The 15,589-nt window shown below is 38.5% G+C and overlaps 1 protein-coding gene and 1 long non-coding RNA gene across 3 annotated transcripts in view; both read left to right on the forward strand.

The window, feature by feature from the left end:
* moxd1 (monooxygenase, DBH-like 1) overlaps positions 1-2,987 on the forward strand; it is a 40,018-nt gene extending 37,031 nt beyond the window's left edge. For both annotated transcript variants that reach the window (XM_017697673.2, XM_037537635.1), the window contains exon 12: positions 263-2,987. In XM_017697673.2, the coding sequence (XP_017553162.1) occupies positions 263-421 (159 nt within the window). In that variant the 3' untranslated portion in view covers positions 422-2,987. The remainder of the gene's footprint in view (positions 1-262) is intronic.
* Positions 2,988-6,295: 3,308 nt separating this feature from the next.
* LOC108427485 overlaps positions 6,296-15,589 on the forward strand; it is a 50,081-nt gene continuing 40,787 nt past the window's right edge. The window contains exon 1 of the long non-coding RNA XR_001857860.1: positions 6,296-6,388. This is a non-coding gene — a long non-coding RNA (uncharacterized LOC108427485). The remainder of the gene's footprint in view (positions 6,389-15,589) is intronic.

Here is a 15,589-nt window from a genome sequence, read left to right on the forward strand (position 1 = left end):
ATCAATGAAAGTATTGGCAATAATTACATACTTTGTTTGGTTGTCCATTGCCAGGATTTGAACCCACAATTTGAAAGGGCAAATTGAACCCACACCATGTTAGGGCAAAACCTTTAAGGGTTGTGCCACATAAGGCTTTCCTTGTTTATTTGTATGACAGTACGTTGGACCATGATAAAAACAAACCTAAAATAAGCATAAAGTAAATTGTCATACTGTTTTATGATTTTGAGAACTAATGTAAAATTTTGCCTCTTTTCAGACTCAAGGCATGATTGTGTCTCCACCAAAGCCCAAATCAGTGCGTCCTCCTGTTGTTGCCATGTGCATGAATGGCTCTGAATCTCAGTGCCATTGTATAATCTCTTATATCCTCATCACAGCTCTTATGGTACTACTGCATTTTAACTCACAGCTCTAACTTCCATGCCTATCACTCTTACCGAAGACTCAACAAAGATCTGTTCCTACTCCCAGCATAAAGTCTGCAACACTCTCTTCACTTTTTGATACTTCTTCAGAAGCAAACTCAAAGCTCCAGAGCAAACTTTGTCACCATGTATGCGAACATACTGACTGATTCACCCAAATTTAACAAGACGCCACATGAGTCATCCCAGTTGCACTCCTCCCTTTTTAACAAAGAGCCATTTCTATGTTTCAATTGCACTACAAAGCATTGTTTGATTTATCACGTATGTCTCCATGTCGCTGGAAGCTCACAAAGACTGCAGCTGTATCTCAGCAGAGCTTTTTCATTCTTGTACTCCATCCTGAGTGAAGTGAGCGGGGAGCGTCAGTGTGCTTAGCCACAGCACCATTTGGGATTTGACTATATTAGTTTCACAGCTAACCCTGAATACATTCACAGATGATAGTTTTGCTGTGTTTTACTGTAAAGATCAAAGTGGTCTAGTTTCAAATATCATTAAAAACACCATCTAAAACTTCTAGTGAGCAATGTTTGGGCCCACATCATCATCCTTGACCAATGCACTCTGCACTCGTCATGTGTCTAATATACAACTCAAGCGAGAATGACCCCAAATGCTTGTTATTTATGCACTAATAAATTTCATGGCACATGTTGAAAGCCACTGTAAAGAATTTAAACAACCAGAGCTTTAGTGACAAATGTCAAATATTCTCAGTTAGTCTCAAAAGGGACTTTACTGCTGATTTATCTATATTTCTGCATAAATCAATAGGTAAGATATAAATAAAGTCATTTAGAGTGGTTTCATGTGAAATACATGATTCTACAGAAACTTACAGAAGGAGAATTGTTCACAACAGTGCTGGTGAGGAGAACCAGATGTCTGAATAGCTTAATGCCTCTAAAAGCTAAATCCAAAAAATTGAAATAGTTATGAATATGCTGCCTGATGCCTATGATATTGTTTTGCAATAGTTTGATTAAAGAATAGTTTGGCCTGAATTGTATTTTTCAAAAACCATATTGGGAAAAGGTACCTGTAGGGTGTTGTAAGGTAAAGTACTGCTTAAATACTCTTTTTTTTCAGATTTATTCATATTTTATTACTATCAAAATTACACATAAACTCATGTAGCTCTGGTGGTCATTTTGGGCAGTAAAAAAACATCATTTTGCATTGTAGACATTGTTTTCCTATCACCACCACAGTAAGGAACTGATAAAACTTTATTTGTCTACTAATAAATTAAATGTTTTAATTAAATATTAAATGTCTACTTCTTAGAAACCCACTAATAATCAGCCAGCAAATTAATGATGTCCTTGTAAATAGAAATGCAAAATTTGTATACAAGCTTAGAAATATGTTATACATGTGCTTATATATTGGCCACCTCTAATAAGCAATTCACTATTTGTTGACTAATGAGTAAAATATTAACTAATTGCAATCTTTCAATTGAAATGATATTAATGAAGAAGTATGAAGAAGAAATAATGTTCTGAATTTACAGTAACCAAACAGGGTAGTAAATTCTACTAAATGGCCATGTTTCATAAACTGCAGCTGATTGAACACTAATTTTACAGTAATGTGTAATATGATTTAACAATATAGTGGTGGAAAATATGGCAATAAATGAAAACATATAAAATTACAATACCTCAAGTAATTTTTTACAATGCACAATATGTCGCTATGCTCACTTTTTCAGACAACTAAACAGTTGGAACTGAGAAAAAAGAAGCAGTATTGTTACATTATAAAAAGCATTACCAATAACCCTGAATATAATGATTTTATGAAACATTTGGTAATACATTGTTGCTGTAAATCCAGTTAAACAGGACTAATTTTGCTCTATCCATAACCAAACATGCAGGTAGTTAGTGTTCTCCAACTACAGATGATATCCATGATGTGTTCAGAAAAACATTGTTTTGTATTTTGACATAATTTGTCATATTGTTCAGCCCCATTACAATAACAATGTTTTCTTAAATTACAGTATTTCATTGGATTTTGCTGTAAAGACTGGGGGCTAATATAGCATGGATATGTTATTTGTCAGCACTTAGTAGGCAGTGGCTATTCAGAATTCAAAACTCAAGACTTCAAAATTCATTAATGAAGATTTTTTCAAATATTTTTATACTCCCCTACATTTTATATACCCCATCATTCAGCATACCCCTGGAACTACCCATACCCCAATTCTGCTCTAAAATTACCCATGCCACACCAAAGCACTCTGAATGACTTTGCTTATATCACATTGATCAAGCTCTTTATAGATTTATTAGACAGAAAAATCGATGGAATTCTCTTTCAACTTCATATCTGAGAGCATCGTTTAACAAGATTCTAACATTATATTTCAAAGAACCATAACTACTATTTTAAACCCTGAAGCGTGATCTTCTGCACAGACTCACAAATCTGAAGCTAGGCACAAAGTTGGGACTTCTCGTGAAATCCTAAATGTGTTTCTTATAAAAGAAATGCTGGCATTCTATCAAAAAATATGTAACTTTTTATATTTTGTGTGATTATGACTCAATAAATTTTTATTTCTTAAACTGCTTTGTTTTCTTTTGTGGAAATATGTCATAGGTCAGGCTATAGACTGCTTTATGACATTTTGAGAAAGAGCGCTTGTAGTAATAGCTTTACCACTTCACTCACTTCTTCATTCTGGTCTTGTTCCATCTCTTTAATCCACATACAGATATGTATCCCATTAGTAGGACTGTTTATTTACAGCATGAGTGCTGGCAGTAGTGCACAATGAAACGTTTAACCCATTTTTAACAGTAGCCAGAAAGATTGGAGGTTTCTAGTTGTTGGAATATATTTTATATATATTTTGTATCTTAAAAGCAGTGGCTTTTCTAAGGTTCTTAAGTAAAGATGGCAATTCTATATAGAACCATGATCACTGAAACATGCCTGGTGAAATGCATGTGGTTCATTAGGTTCATGGAAAATCAGTTATGTATTTTTGAGAATGGTTCTGTTTAGCACCAAAAAGGATTCTGCTATGGTTGTCATGTCAAGCTTGTAACAATAGATGCTTTTTGGTGCTATATAGACCCATTTTCCAACTTTCCATCAGTCTGAAGAACCATTTCACCATAAAAAGAACCCTTTGGGCATGAAAAGGTTTTATATAGAACTAGAAATAGTAGAACTAGAAATAGTTCTGGTTGTAAATGACAGCATGTAAACTGCTTACACTTATTTTATTTTTTTGCTGGATCCCCCTGCTCATTCTATATTTGTTGTGAAAATGATGAATCCATTGTCAACATATCTGGCTCAACAACAAAACAACAAGCCCATGCTTTTTATGCTTTTATTCATTTCAGAATACCACGGGACCACAAGTTTGAAAGTTAGCTCGCTCAATCTCACTAGCACGCAGTAAAAATAAGTAAATAAATAATCTGTTTATAAAAACAACGGTGCAAAGTCTGGCAGCTGGGACAAAACCTGTTAATTATCAGTAACATTTTTTTCAATGAGGGTAAAAATCTGTAAAATTACAGTCCTTATTTATTAATTAATCATTTGTATGAATACTGCTTATTTTACCATATTAATAACAACAGTATGAGCCATTAAAATTACTGAAAAAATATAGATGAGAATTTGTTTTTTGTTCATTTACAATTCACATCAGTAAATTAACAGCAGTGGTAAAATACAGTATCCGTATGGTTTATTTACATACATTTTTCCAGCAATTTGATGATGAAATAGATTTTTTACAGTGCAGCTTTCTTAGCAACTAACCTTAAAGCTTAATGATGTAACTTTCTAATTCAATCAAACATTCTTCAGATCTGCATTATCAATAGGTTTATATATAATATGATACATTCATTATTATGTTGCACCCCCATGGATTCAAAAGAAGAGAAAGAGCGCCATGGTTTTCGCTCTCTAACTTCTAAGAAAGTTCTGTTTTGCTTGGCGTCCATGACAAGGATTGGTCTGCTCTCAAATGGCTAAACTCAATGCATCTGCCTCACTCATTTGCATAAATTTGAAATCTGATTTTTCACCACACTGCAATGTAGCACAGCTCTGCACTGAAATAAATGTGATGAGGGCGTCGTGAGGTGAAGTTGCAAGTGGACCCATAGCGTGACTTTCAAAAACAGATTTTGGAGGCCCATTGATGTTATTAACAGGCCTGCTAAAAAAAACTTGCTGGTTAATTGGCAACAGGTCAATAACATGATGGGATATAAAGGAACATCTCAGAGAGGCTGAGTCTTTCAGAAGTGAAGATGAGGAGGGGTTCACCATTCTGTGAAAGACTGTGTGAGCAAATAGTGCAACAATTCAAAAATAAAATTTATAAACATGAAATATCAAAGAACGTTTACTTTTCATCACCTACATATGAAATGATATCATTAAAAGATTTAGAGAATCTGGAGAAATCTCTGTAGGCAAGGGACAAAGCCAAAAAACTGTATTTGCTGGCCATGATCTTTGGACCCTCAGGTGGCACTGCATTAAAAACAGACATAATTCTGTAGAGTAAAGATTTTTTCCACTGTTTGTGAAAATAGCTTGTCTTTGCATCCATAAATGCAAGTTAAAACACTAAAATGCAAAGGAGAAACCACATCTAAACAGGATCCATAAATGCTGCCACCTTCTCTGGGCCTGAGCTAATTTAAAATGGACTGAGGTGAAGTGTCATGTGGTCTGACACTTTTTTTTTTTTTTGGAAATCATGGACACAGTGAGTGTCCTGGACTAAAGACCACTCAACGTATTATCAGCATAGAGTTTAAAAGCCAGTATTCATGATGGTATAGGGATGCATTAGTGCACATGGCATGGGTGATGTACACATCTGTGAAGGCACCCTTAATGCTGAACCATTTTTCAGGTAAGCCCTTGATAATTTCAGCAAGAAAATATCAAACCACATTCTGCATGTATTACAACAGTATGGCTTCTAGTTAAAATAGTCCATGCGCTAAATTGACCTGTCTGCAGTCCAGACCAGTCACCACTGAAAACATTTGGCATATTTTGAAATGAAATGAAAAAGACCCTGAACTGTGGAACAGCTGAAATCCTATATGAAACAATAATGGGAAAACATTTCACTTTCAAAACTACAGCAATTGGTCCTCCTTAATTCCCAAACGCTTAGAGTGCTGCCGAAAGAAGCAGTGATGCAGCACAGTAGTAAACATGCTTCTTTCCCAGCTTTTTTGGAACATGTTGTTGGCATCAAATTCAAAATGGGCAAATATTAAAAAAACAAAAACACTATTTCAACATTTGATATGTTGTCTTTGTAGGATTTTCCTTTTAAAATATGTTTTACATGATTTGCACATCTTTGCATCTTATTTATATTTATATTTACATTCTGCCCAGCCTCCCAACTTTTTTTTTTTGTATGATGTCTGTAAAAATGGCTGACATGGCAATTATAGATGGGACATTGATAGTACCCCCATTTTTCCATGTTATCCTTTCTGAATAGCACTAAAATAAGCTCATGGATAGTTCAGATCAGCTAATCCTTTGATTTTCTAGCTGATCTATAAGTATCCTTAGTGAGCAAAATAGGTTTTCAGAGGGTTTACAGGCTTCTCCATGGGTTAACATTCAAGACGACACATTCCCACAGCCCTCTGAAAAGGTGATTAGGTTTGTCGACTGACGGTTTATGGTGCTGTGATTATGCTGGAGGCTCAGGGCAGTTTTATGTAAGTACACTGTTAGCGCCTGGGCGTCCCTGGTACAGCGCGGATCGCCTCGCACCAAGGCCTCCAGGCCCCCCGTGCTCCCTCGCACCAGCTGCCCCAACTGCCCCAACTGCCAGCATTCTTTTCAGTGCTACTAAAGAAGGCAGACTCCATCATTTGTCTCACTCTACCACTGCTGGAGATATCTAAGGAGTTGCAAAGAGAGCGGTAAGGGGGGCATTTCTTGTCTTATTTGTTTCATTTCAGGAGGCTAAAGTGGGATTACGGTCCTGGAGGTTTGCAGCTTTATAGAATTCCACCACACCTGAATCAACACAATATCTCATTATCAAGTTGTTTAGGAGGCAAGTTAGAACAATGTAATTACACAGTTATTACACGTCTTTGTTCTTACATTTGATTTACATTTTTCCGTTTGACTTTTTCTGTTAGAACTCAATGGCAACAATGACTGAAACGAGGCATAAATATAAAGTTTTGATTTTCTTAGCACAAATCAATCGCAAAACAACAACTTCACATCAAACTTGTATTTTTGCTTATTAACATGAATGTAGTGATTAAACGTTAGAATCTACATTTTCAACAGAACCTCTCCATTTGTTTCAATGATTTCTGAGAACATAGGATTACAGCTTGCCTTCATTAACTCCTTGAATGGCTCCTTGAGGTCCATCAGCAGGCCCAAAGTTTCATTACACACTTCTATGACCTAAGAATAGCACAGCCCGTTTTCACTGAAGTACCTGTAGTTACTGAATAATATGCCTTAATATGTAATAAGCCTGGGAATTGAGGGGATTCTGGATAGTAAGAGTTAAACTATAGGAAACCAGCCTTGCAGGACTGGAAGTGGACACCTCTGCAGCTGCAAGCGGAATCCCAGTGAGAAAAAAACTGTGGTGAGCCGTGGCAGACGGAGACAGGAAGTATGATCCACACTTCTGTTTATTCTCCCTGATTTCTCTCTGAGAGGGTCAGCAACAACAACAGAGCAGTCAGTGTGTCGGACCCCGCGGCTCTGCTGCGCTGTTTTTCTTGAGGTTTTAGACCTCCTTTACGGGAATGCCATATGGGAAGCAGCAGCATGCTTAATGAATTCCTACATAGCTGTTTTCGGTTAGCGTCGCGTCTACGGCACGTTTGGCTGGAAGTGGGATTTAGCCCAGGAAGTCGTGGATAAGGCAAACAATAGGGTGGTTCTTCAGGTTACACTTGTTCTTCTCTGTGGGACAGACTTGTAAGAAGATGTATGTGCCACTCGCGTCACTGTGCCAAGCTAGCAGCCCATAATAACAGCACGAGGGCAGAATCTCAGTCAGAACTGTAATAAATACCCTCATTATGGATCAGCAGGAAAACGGAAAGCCTTAATCAGTGAAGACAGTTATTGTACACAGTAGAGTCGTGTGGTGGATTTACACAAACCTTAGTGTACAATTGTGTCATCTCACTGTTACCTCTGTGTTTCTCTCTCTCTCTGTCTCTCTCTCTCTGTCTCTCTCTCTGTCTCTCTCTCTGTCTCTCTCTCTCTCTGTCTCTCTCTCTGTCTCTCTCTCTGTCTCTCTCTCGCTCTATCTTTCTCTCTCTCTCTCTCTCTCTGTGTTTCTCTCTCTCTTTCTCTCTCTCTGTGTTTCTCTCTCTCTTTCTCTGTTTCTCTCACTTTTTCTGTCCCCTTTCTCAATGTCTCACTTTTTATCTATACTTTCCCTCCTTCTTTCTCTCTCTCTCTCATTCTCTCTCTCTCTCTCTCTCTTTCTTTCTTTCTTTCTCTATCTCTCGCTTCCTTTCCTTTCTTAATCTCTCTCACTTTTTCTCTACCCTCCCCTCTCTCTCTCACTCTCTCTCTCTCTCTCTTACTCTCTCTCCCCCTCTCTTTTTCCCCTCTCTCTCTATCTATCTGTCTATCTCTGTCGCCCTCTTTTACTCTCACTCTTTCTGTCTCTTTCTCTTGCTTTTTTCTCCTCTTTCCCAATGCCTTTCTCTTGTGCTAATTCCCCCTTTCTCTCTTCCATCTCAGTCTCTCTTCCTCACTATCTTTGTTTCTCTCTGTCTTTCTCTCGCGCTCTCTCTCCACATCTCTGTATTTCTTTGCCAATCTCTTTTCCAATTTCTCTTCCTCTCTCCTCTTTCTTTCTTTCTCTCTCCCTCTCTCCCACTTCTCTTTTCTCAGTCTCTCTTAACCTCCCTTTCTTTCTCAAGCTCTCTTGATCTTTCTCACTCTATCCCTCTCTTTCTTTCAGTCTCTCTCTTCTGTCTTCCTCTCTCCACTTGCTCTCTGTTCTTCTATTTTCTCTTTCTCAGTCTTTCTTTCCACTTATATCTCCCTTTTCACTGTCTTCACCCCTCCCTCTTGATTTCTCTCTCCATCTCTCTTTTTATCTTCCTCAATTTGTCTCCTCCTTTCTTCCCTGTACTCATACTTTCTCTCGTTCTCTCTCTAACCTCTCCTCTCTCTCTTTCACCCTCTCTCCCTCCACCCTCCTTTCTTTCTCACTTTCTTTTTTTCAGTCTCTTTCACTCTTCCTCTCTCTGTCCACTCCTCCTCTGTCTGCCCACATAGGTTAATCTGAGTGTAAATGGTCGTAGTGGAACATGGCGAGCAGGTGAGAGAATGGCACAGCAATGAGAAAGCTAACATGGCCTGTTCTGTAGTGCCTTCAGTGCCAAGATGACTTCCTGTCCCCTTTTTTGCTGTCTGGTCTACTGTAGCTGCTCATATGTAGTCCACCCTGTGGTCAAAACCAGGGATTTCCAGTCTAGTAGCCCTAGCAGAGCACACAAATGGCAAGGAACAGCATTTTTGTTAACCATCTGAAAGCCATTATCCTGAAGAGCCAATAGGAACATACAGTAACATTACTTCTTATAACTGCCTGCTTGTGTTTGTACCGTCAAAAACAGGCCCTCCAAATTTGTGTTCATTTAAAACATACACATTTCAAAATGTGGCCACACGATGGCGTTGCAGTGCCTGCAGATGGCCAAACTTCTTGAATATATCTCTGAAAAAAACTTTTTCCATTGATTGAAAACTAGGCATTTGGTTTGCACTGAACTTTACGATTGCATTTGTGTGTTTCTTGCATCTCAAACTCCAACATTTCTACTTGGTGTTTTTCACAATTGTTCTAAAAGCAGGTTGTTGACTTCTTTTACATCGGTAAACATCATTGTGCTTGCACACCTTCACTTATGGTCATGAGCTATGGGTAATGACCAAAAGTGAGACTGTGGATGCAAGCAGCAGAAATGAGCTTTCTTTGACCCTGAGGTCATCCTAGGACCCACTGGAGGGATTATATCTCCATGGTGGCCTGTGAGTAGCCAATTGTCCCCAGAATGAGATGGAGAAACAGGGTCATCTGGGATTTTCTGCTCACCCAACTGCTACCATGACCCTAAAGATGATGAATGAATGAATGAATGAATGTAGGAATGAATGAATGTATGGCTTCTTTTACATCCATAAACATCATTGTGCTTGCAATTAAGCAGCAAAGTTTCAATCACTTGAGTGGCCAAGAATGACAAAAAATCGCCAACTGACACAAGCATAAAGATACTGCTCAGTAGCGTTCATATGTGGGCCTATGTGAGATGTGTCAAGACCCCTTGGTTTAAGCCTAAAGGGCCACTCTGGCCAAAATAAAAAGGAGCTGCTGTTACATATGCTGCAAACATGCACCATGCAGTAGTGCCCAAAGCGTAAAATTTTCTCATTTAAAGATTAAGCACCACCCTATAGTGACGGTGGGAGGAACATTTGGAAAACCACTTCTTTGCTAGTTGTCTAAGAAGGAGGCTAGAAAGCTAGTGTTACTCATAGAAGCATCCCAAATTATTAGTGTCAACAATAGTAGATATGTTTATTGCCGTAAAATGGTGTTTATAATGATTCTATGGCATATTTGTGGAAGGCATGCTGGGTGTTGGGGGGGCAAGTTGGCGTGGAGCAAGGAGGGCCTGGGTTCAAATGGGTTCAATCCCAGCCGGGCGACCAGGGTCCTCTCTGTGTGGAGTTTGCATGTTCTCCCCGTGTCTGTGTGGGTTTCCTCCGGGTTCTCCGGTTTCCTCCCACAGTCCAAAGACATGCAGTCAGGCCAATTGGACATGCTACATTGCCCCTAGGTGTGAGTGTGTGAGTGGCTGTCTGTGTCTGTCTGCCCTGTGATGGACTGGTGACCTGTCCAGGGTGTATCCTGCCTTCCGCCCGAAGACTGCTGGGATAGGCTCCAGCATCCCCCCGCGACCCTGACGGAGAAGCGGCATAGAAAAAAATGGATGCTGGGTGTTGGAGTGAGAGAGCATTAATGAATGAAAACACAAAGGTGTGGATTCTGTGAAACTGATTAGGCTGAGGGAAGCAATGTTGCAGAACAGAATATTGCATAAAATGACATGAAAAATTAAATGTTTTAAAATATTTAGGCATGAATTCCCCTTTAAGTCATTTAAGTTTAGCAATGCTAAGTAAAGCGACGTAGTTCAGGGCAATGAGGACATGGCAATAAGTTCTGATAAAAAATTGGACACAGTGGTAAAGATTTAAGGGTTTAGTATTGTTTACTAAAGTTCTAAAAGCTTCTTTTTCTCTCATCTAGAGATTTCAGTTTCAGTTTCAGCCAGCAGAGGGCAGTCGTTACTACAGAATAAACTGACCTGAAGCAGGATGACTCATAAGTACGTGGCTCTTTCAGTTGCTGCTAGTGGATAGTTGCTTACAGTTTTGAAATAATTTTAATGCTGGTTAATTCTTTAGTAAAGACTTATTCAATCATTAGTTGAAGGCTTTTGAAAGAGTTTTATATTTTGATGCTGAACACCATTATTCTTTATGGAGATTACCTGGTTGAAGCATGTTAGTGAGTCTTGTGGTACAAATGTATGAGGCAGATTACTTCATCCAATCATTGCTTTGCCTACCCCTAAACCTAACCCTACACTCCAGGTGCTATCAGAACAATGCCATGGGAGAACAACATTTGGTTCCTTCAAGACTCTTTCAGTGTGTAGGTCATTAAACAGCCACTCTTTTAAATGAGATACAATCAAATGAGACAGTCACTCTACTTTTCTCACATCTTTCCTTCTCTCCATCATCCGACTCAGTGGAAAGAAGAAGAGTCGTCTGTTGGGTTTTTCATAACCGTGCTGAGTCAAGAGAAACTCACATGGTTCATATGTTAATTTGTTTATGGGGATTTTAGTCTGAATGCCTGATTGTAGTTCCTTAATCAGACAATCTTTTAAATGAGATGTGTGAGTGTGAAGAACCATTTTTAAAGCTTGAAGAACCTGCACAAAACCCAAGACACCAATGAAAGCTTTTTTCACTGGAACCAAATGTCCAAGCCAGAAATCATTTAGGAATATTAGTTTAGAGTGTTTGGGATATTTAGATAGAGAACTTGGAGTCTCCTCTTCTCCATGAGCTCTGTGAGTTTAGAAATTGAGTCAACAGGTTTTCATAAAACTCTTAAAAATCAAGCTTCCAAATGGAACCGAAAGGAATTTGTTCGAGAGATGCCATGGAAAACCCAGTCTTGGGCTCCCTAAAGTTTCTTTCAGTTAATAGTTATTGAAAGATAGTTATTTTTGTGAATGCGAAACATTTGAGAAACCTTTTTGAAGTTGAAAGAACCCCATCAAGAGGTTCTACACCTTTTGTTCCTGTAACTGTACATCCAAGCAACTGCATGTCGAAGCTAAGAACTGATAGGAACCTTCATTTTAAGTGTAACCTTAAGTTCAGTTATCTAATGAAAGTGGCTCATTTAGTCTAAGCTGATGAATTCATTTGAAGCTCAGGAAAGAAAATTTCATTCAATCCAGAAAGATCTTTGCTAAAATAATATAACAGTCATGTGTTCCGGTCATTCGCTTCCCCACAGAGATCGAAAAAGCACAGGTACACCCACAGACGGGGAAGTGTAGATGTCCTCTTGAGTCATCCTTCCTCAGAGCTATGCTGTTTTTCATGTCTGGGTGAAGAGGGTTTTCCTCAGCGGCTACAGTGCTGTCATGAGTTTGTTTGGAGGTTGGATCAGGCACTGCCCTCACAGTCACTCTACTGTCCCAGGCAGTAAGAGCAGCCAAGGAAAGAGCCCTTTCTCACATCTTTCCTTCTTTCCATCATCTGACTCAGCCTGGTGGAAAGAAGAAGAGTCATCTGTTGGGTTTTACACTACTGTGCTGAGTCAAGAGAACCTCACATGGTTCATATGTTACTTTGCTTATGGTGATTTTAGTCTGAATTCCTATTTTATTCATTTACTGTGCCAGTCAGACTTTTTTTCATGATCCCTTTTTGCTCAGTTGTTCAAATCTGGTGAAACTATCTGGTGAATGTCAATAGTGTTGCTGTAACAGTGGGGAGCGATGAGGAGGACGCACATGCTGAGATAAGCGACTTTTATTATGGGCAAATCCAGGGTCATAGTCGAAACGGTCCAGGTTCAAACAGCCAACAGGAACAGATCGGGGTGCAGACATGATAAACAACACAGAACCTCAAACAAGAACCAAACACGAGAATACAATATATACATCCAACAGACATGATCAAACATACAAAAACCAACACAGACCAGGGCAAACATAGAGCTTAAATACATGAGGGCTAACAAGGGATCACAAGACACAGGTGGAAACAATCAGGGGCGGAGTAACCAAACAAGGGGCCGGACTGGGATCAAAACAAAAAACACGTGGACTAGACCAAAACACAACACAAGCACATGGGGGAGTGGGAGGAGCCAAGCATGACAGTTACACATAGGGCTCTATAGTTTTTATCTCAAAGATACTTATTGATTTGTTCCCATATGCACCATCTTCTGTGTTGATATGTTTGAGGTCAGTGTCCCTCATGTCACTGGTGTGGCACCCCCAAGGGTACATCTCAGTACCTTTAGTCAGGGAACATAACTGCACCAAAATACATTGAAATGATATGTTGTATATGTAAGTTGTACTGACTCCACACCCCATCTTGTCTCCAGGCTTTTTATTTTATTGTTCTGTTTTAAAACATTGGTTATGAAAAGGTACACATATGTGCTTTTCACCTGGGAAAATTTTATTTAAGGTACACAGTTGGACCTTATAACCACTGTTGTACCTTTGAGGGCAAATTTACATTGTTTGTACCTTGATGAACGAAAAAAATGTACCTGCATAGGACCTTTATTTCTAACAGTGTAGTAATTTATGTATCTTAGAAATACAATGTCACTATGCTTGTTGGTTGTGGTGTTCAATGCACTCTTTAACAGTCCTAATGTTTACATGGGTTGGGTAGAATACAATTTGTAGGACTTTGTCCTTGAAAAAGACGTGATATGAGTGCTAGTTTTGATAACTAGCACTCATATCAACTAGATTTACAGTCTCTTATGTTCTAGGTTTTAGCCTGGCAAGTGTGAGGTGCAGTCTCCAAAGTACTAGATAATTATATTGGCTAACATAATAGAAAGTTTTGAGACTGAATTACACTGAAATGCCCAACAAGCTCTACCTATTAACCCTTTAAATGGCCAGGGCCCAACAGCAGGCCCAACATTTTACTACACACTTTCATAACCTAAAAGTAGCTCAGCCAATTTAAAGTCCCTATAATGTCTGAATAATATGCCTTAATAGGTAATAAGCCTGGGATTTTAAGGGGTTAACTGGATGGCTATTGCTGTGCAGTGTATCTCTTTCTTTTACAGCCCAGTTTGTGCAGAATTTTTTCATTACATAACTACCAGAAGTTTTTTACCCAAAAGTTTACATAATATTTTTGCACCACATCCAAAATAACCGTGTTATTTTGCATTTACGTTATGACATTAGATGACAGACAGCAAGCCAGATATTCCATCATTTTCAGTGGAACAGTGAGGGAAAAGTCTGCAGTGGTCAGTGGCAACATCAGTGTACCACAGTGGTCAGCAGAACATTCCAACAAGAGTTCATTTTTCCCAACTTTTATTGTTGGCCACAGAAGTTGAATAACTGGAAAGTTCATTTGCATGGGAGCCATAGATGCCAAAATTCCAGTACAGGAAAAAAGAAAAGAAGTACAAAGCATCCTTTAATTAATAATCCTTTTCTACCTTAAATAAACATACAATTATTGATTTCCACCAGTGACAATATCACCATGGCAACATTTCTATGGCTTCATACTGGTTATATAGTACCAGGGCAACATGTTAGAGGGGTTGGTGACAATCAAAGCAAATTGAAGGGATGCTTAGTTGAATGGCAGTTGATATGAGACAAGAAGCAGTATAATATATACAGTGGACTATTGAAATGACATGACCACATTGCTTAATAACACTTTACTAATTCTCTACTAACCTGCATTTGATTGTCTAAAAAAGACCAGATTATATCTCACATATATTTTTGTATTGCTGTTTGTTGGAACAAAACCTCATATCTCCAAAATGGTAACTTTACAGGAGAAGGAAAAACATATTTTACTTTTAATGGAAGTCAGTGGAATCAGTTTTTTGTGGGCTGTAGTCCATTCATCATCAATTTACACACAATGTAAACAGCAACATGTATTTTCAAATTATATATATATATATATATATATATATATATATATATATATATATATATATTATATATGTGTGTGTGTGTGTGTGTGTGTGTGTGTGTGTGTGTGTGTGTGTGTGTGTGTGTGTATTACACACTGTATACACATACATGCACATACACATACCTGAGACCAACTGGAATGTGATAACAAACATGACCTAGCAACAACCTGTGATAACAGGACAATGACAAAGATACCACAGTGACAGCCTAGCAACACCTTAGCAACCACCAAGAATGCCATAGCAATGGCCTAGCTTAGCAAGCACCTGGAATACCACAGCAATGACTTAGAAACACCTTAACAACCTTCAGGAGTTTTACAGCAAAGGTTTTGTCAAACCAACTTAAAGTTTATTCCTTTCCTCTTCTAGTTGTTTTATAATCTTAATATCTTTGGAGTATGATTTGTTCTATGATTTGTTGATTGACACCACTAACACTATTAACAAAAAATGACCCTAAAGGGCCTGGAGGGATCCATTTTTATCACAAGACCATCTGTGGTTGGTCAGTAGCTCACCTTGATTGGTGCAACAGTTGCTATTCACCTGAAGCAGAGCAGGTTGGATGTGCAATATAAGTTGCAGTATAACTAAGCTTAAAGTTATCTGGCTAAGCATGAAATCCAGCTTTGTGTGACAGACTATGGGGACAATCAATATTAGCCTGAATTTGAGTCATGGATCCAGCCCCTAATTTTGGGCCAAATAAGAAATAATTTGCTTGAACTTTGGAACAGTTTTGTAATAGTACCTGTTATGAAACAAAGTTATATCACCAGTGAAATCATTCAAAAATTACAGG

The sequence above is a fragment of the Pygocentrus nattereri genome, chromosome 4 (assembly GCF_015220715.1).
Source record: "Pygocentrus nattereri isolate fPygNat1 chromosome 4, fPygNat1.pri, whole genome shotgun sequence".
Taxonomy (NCBI): domain Eukaryota; kingdom Metazoa; phylum Chordata; class Actinopteri; order Characiformes; family Serrasalmidae; genus Pygocentrus; species Pygocentrus nattereri.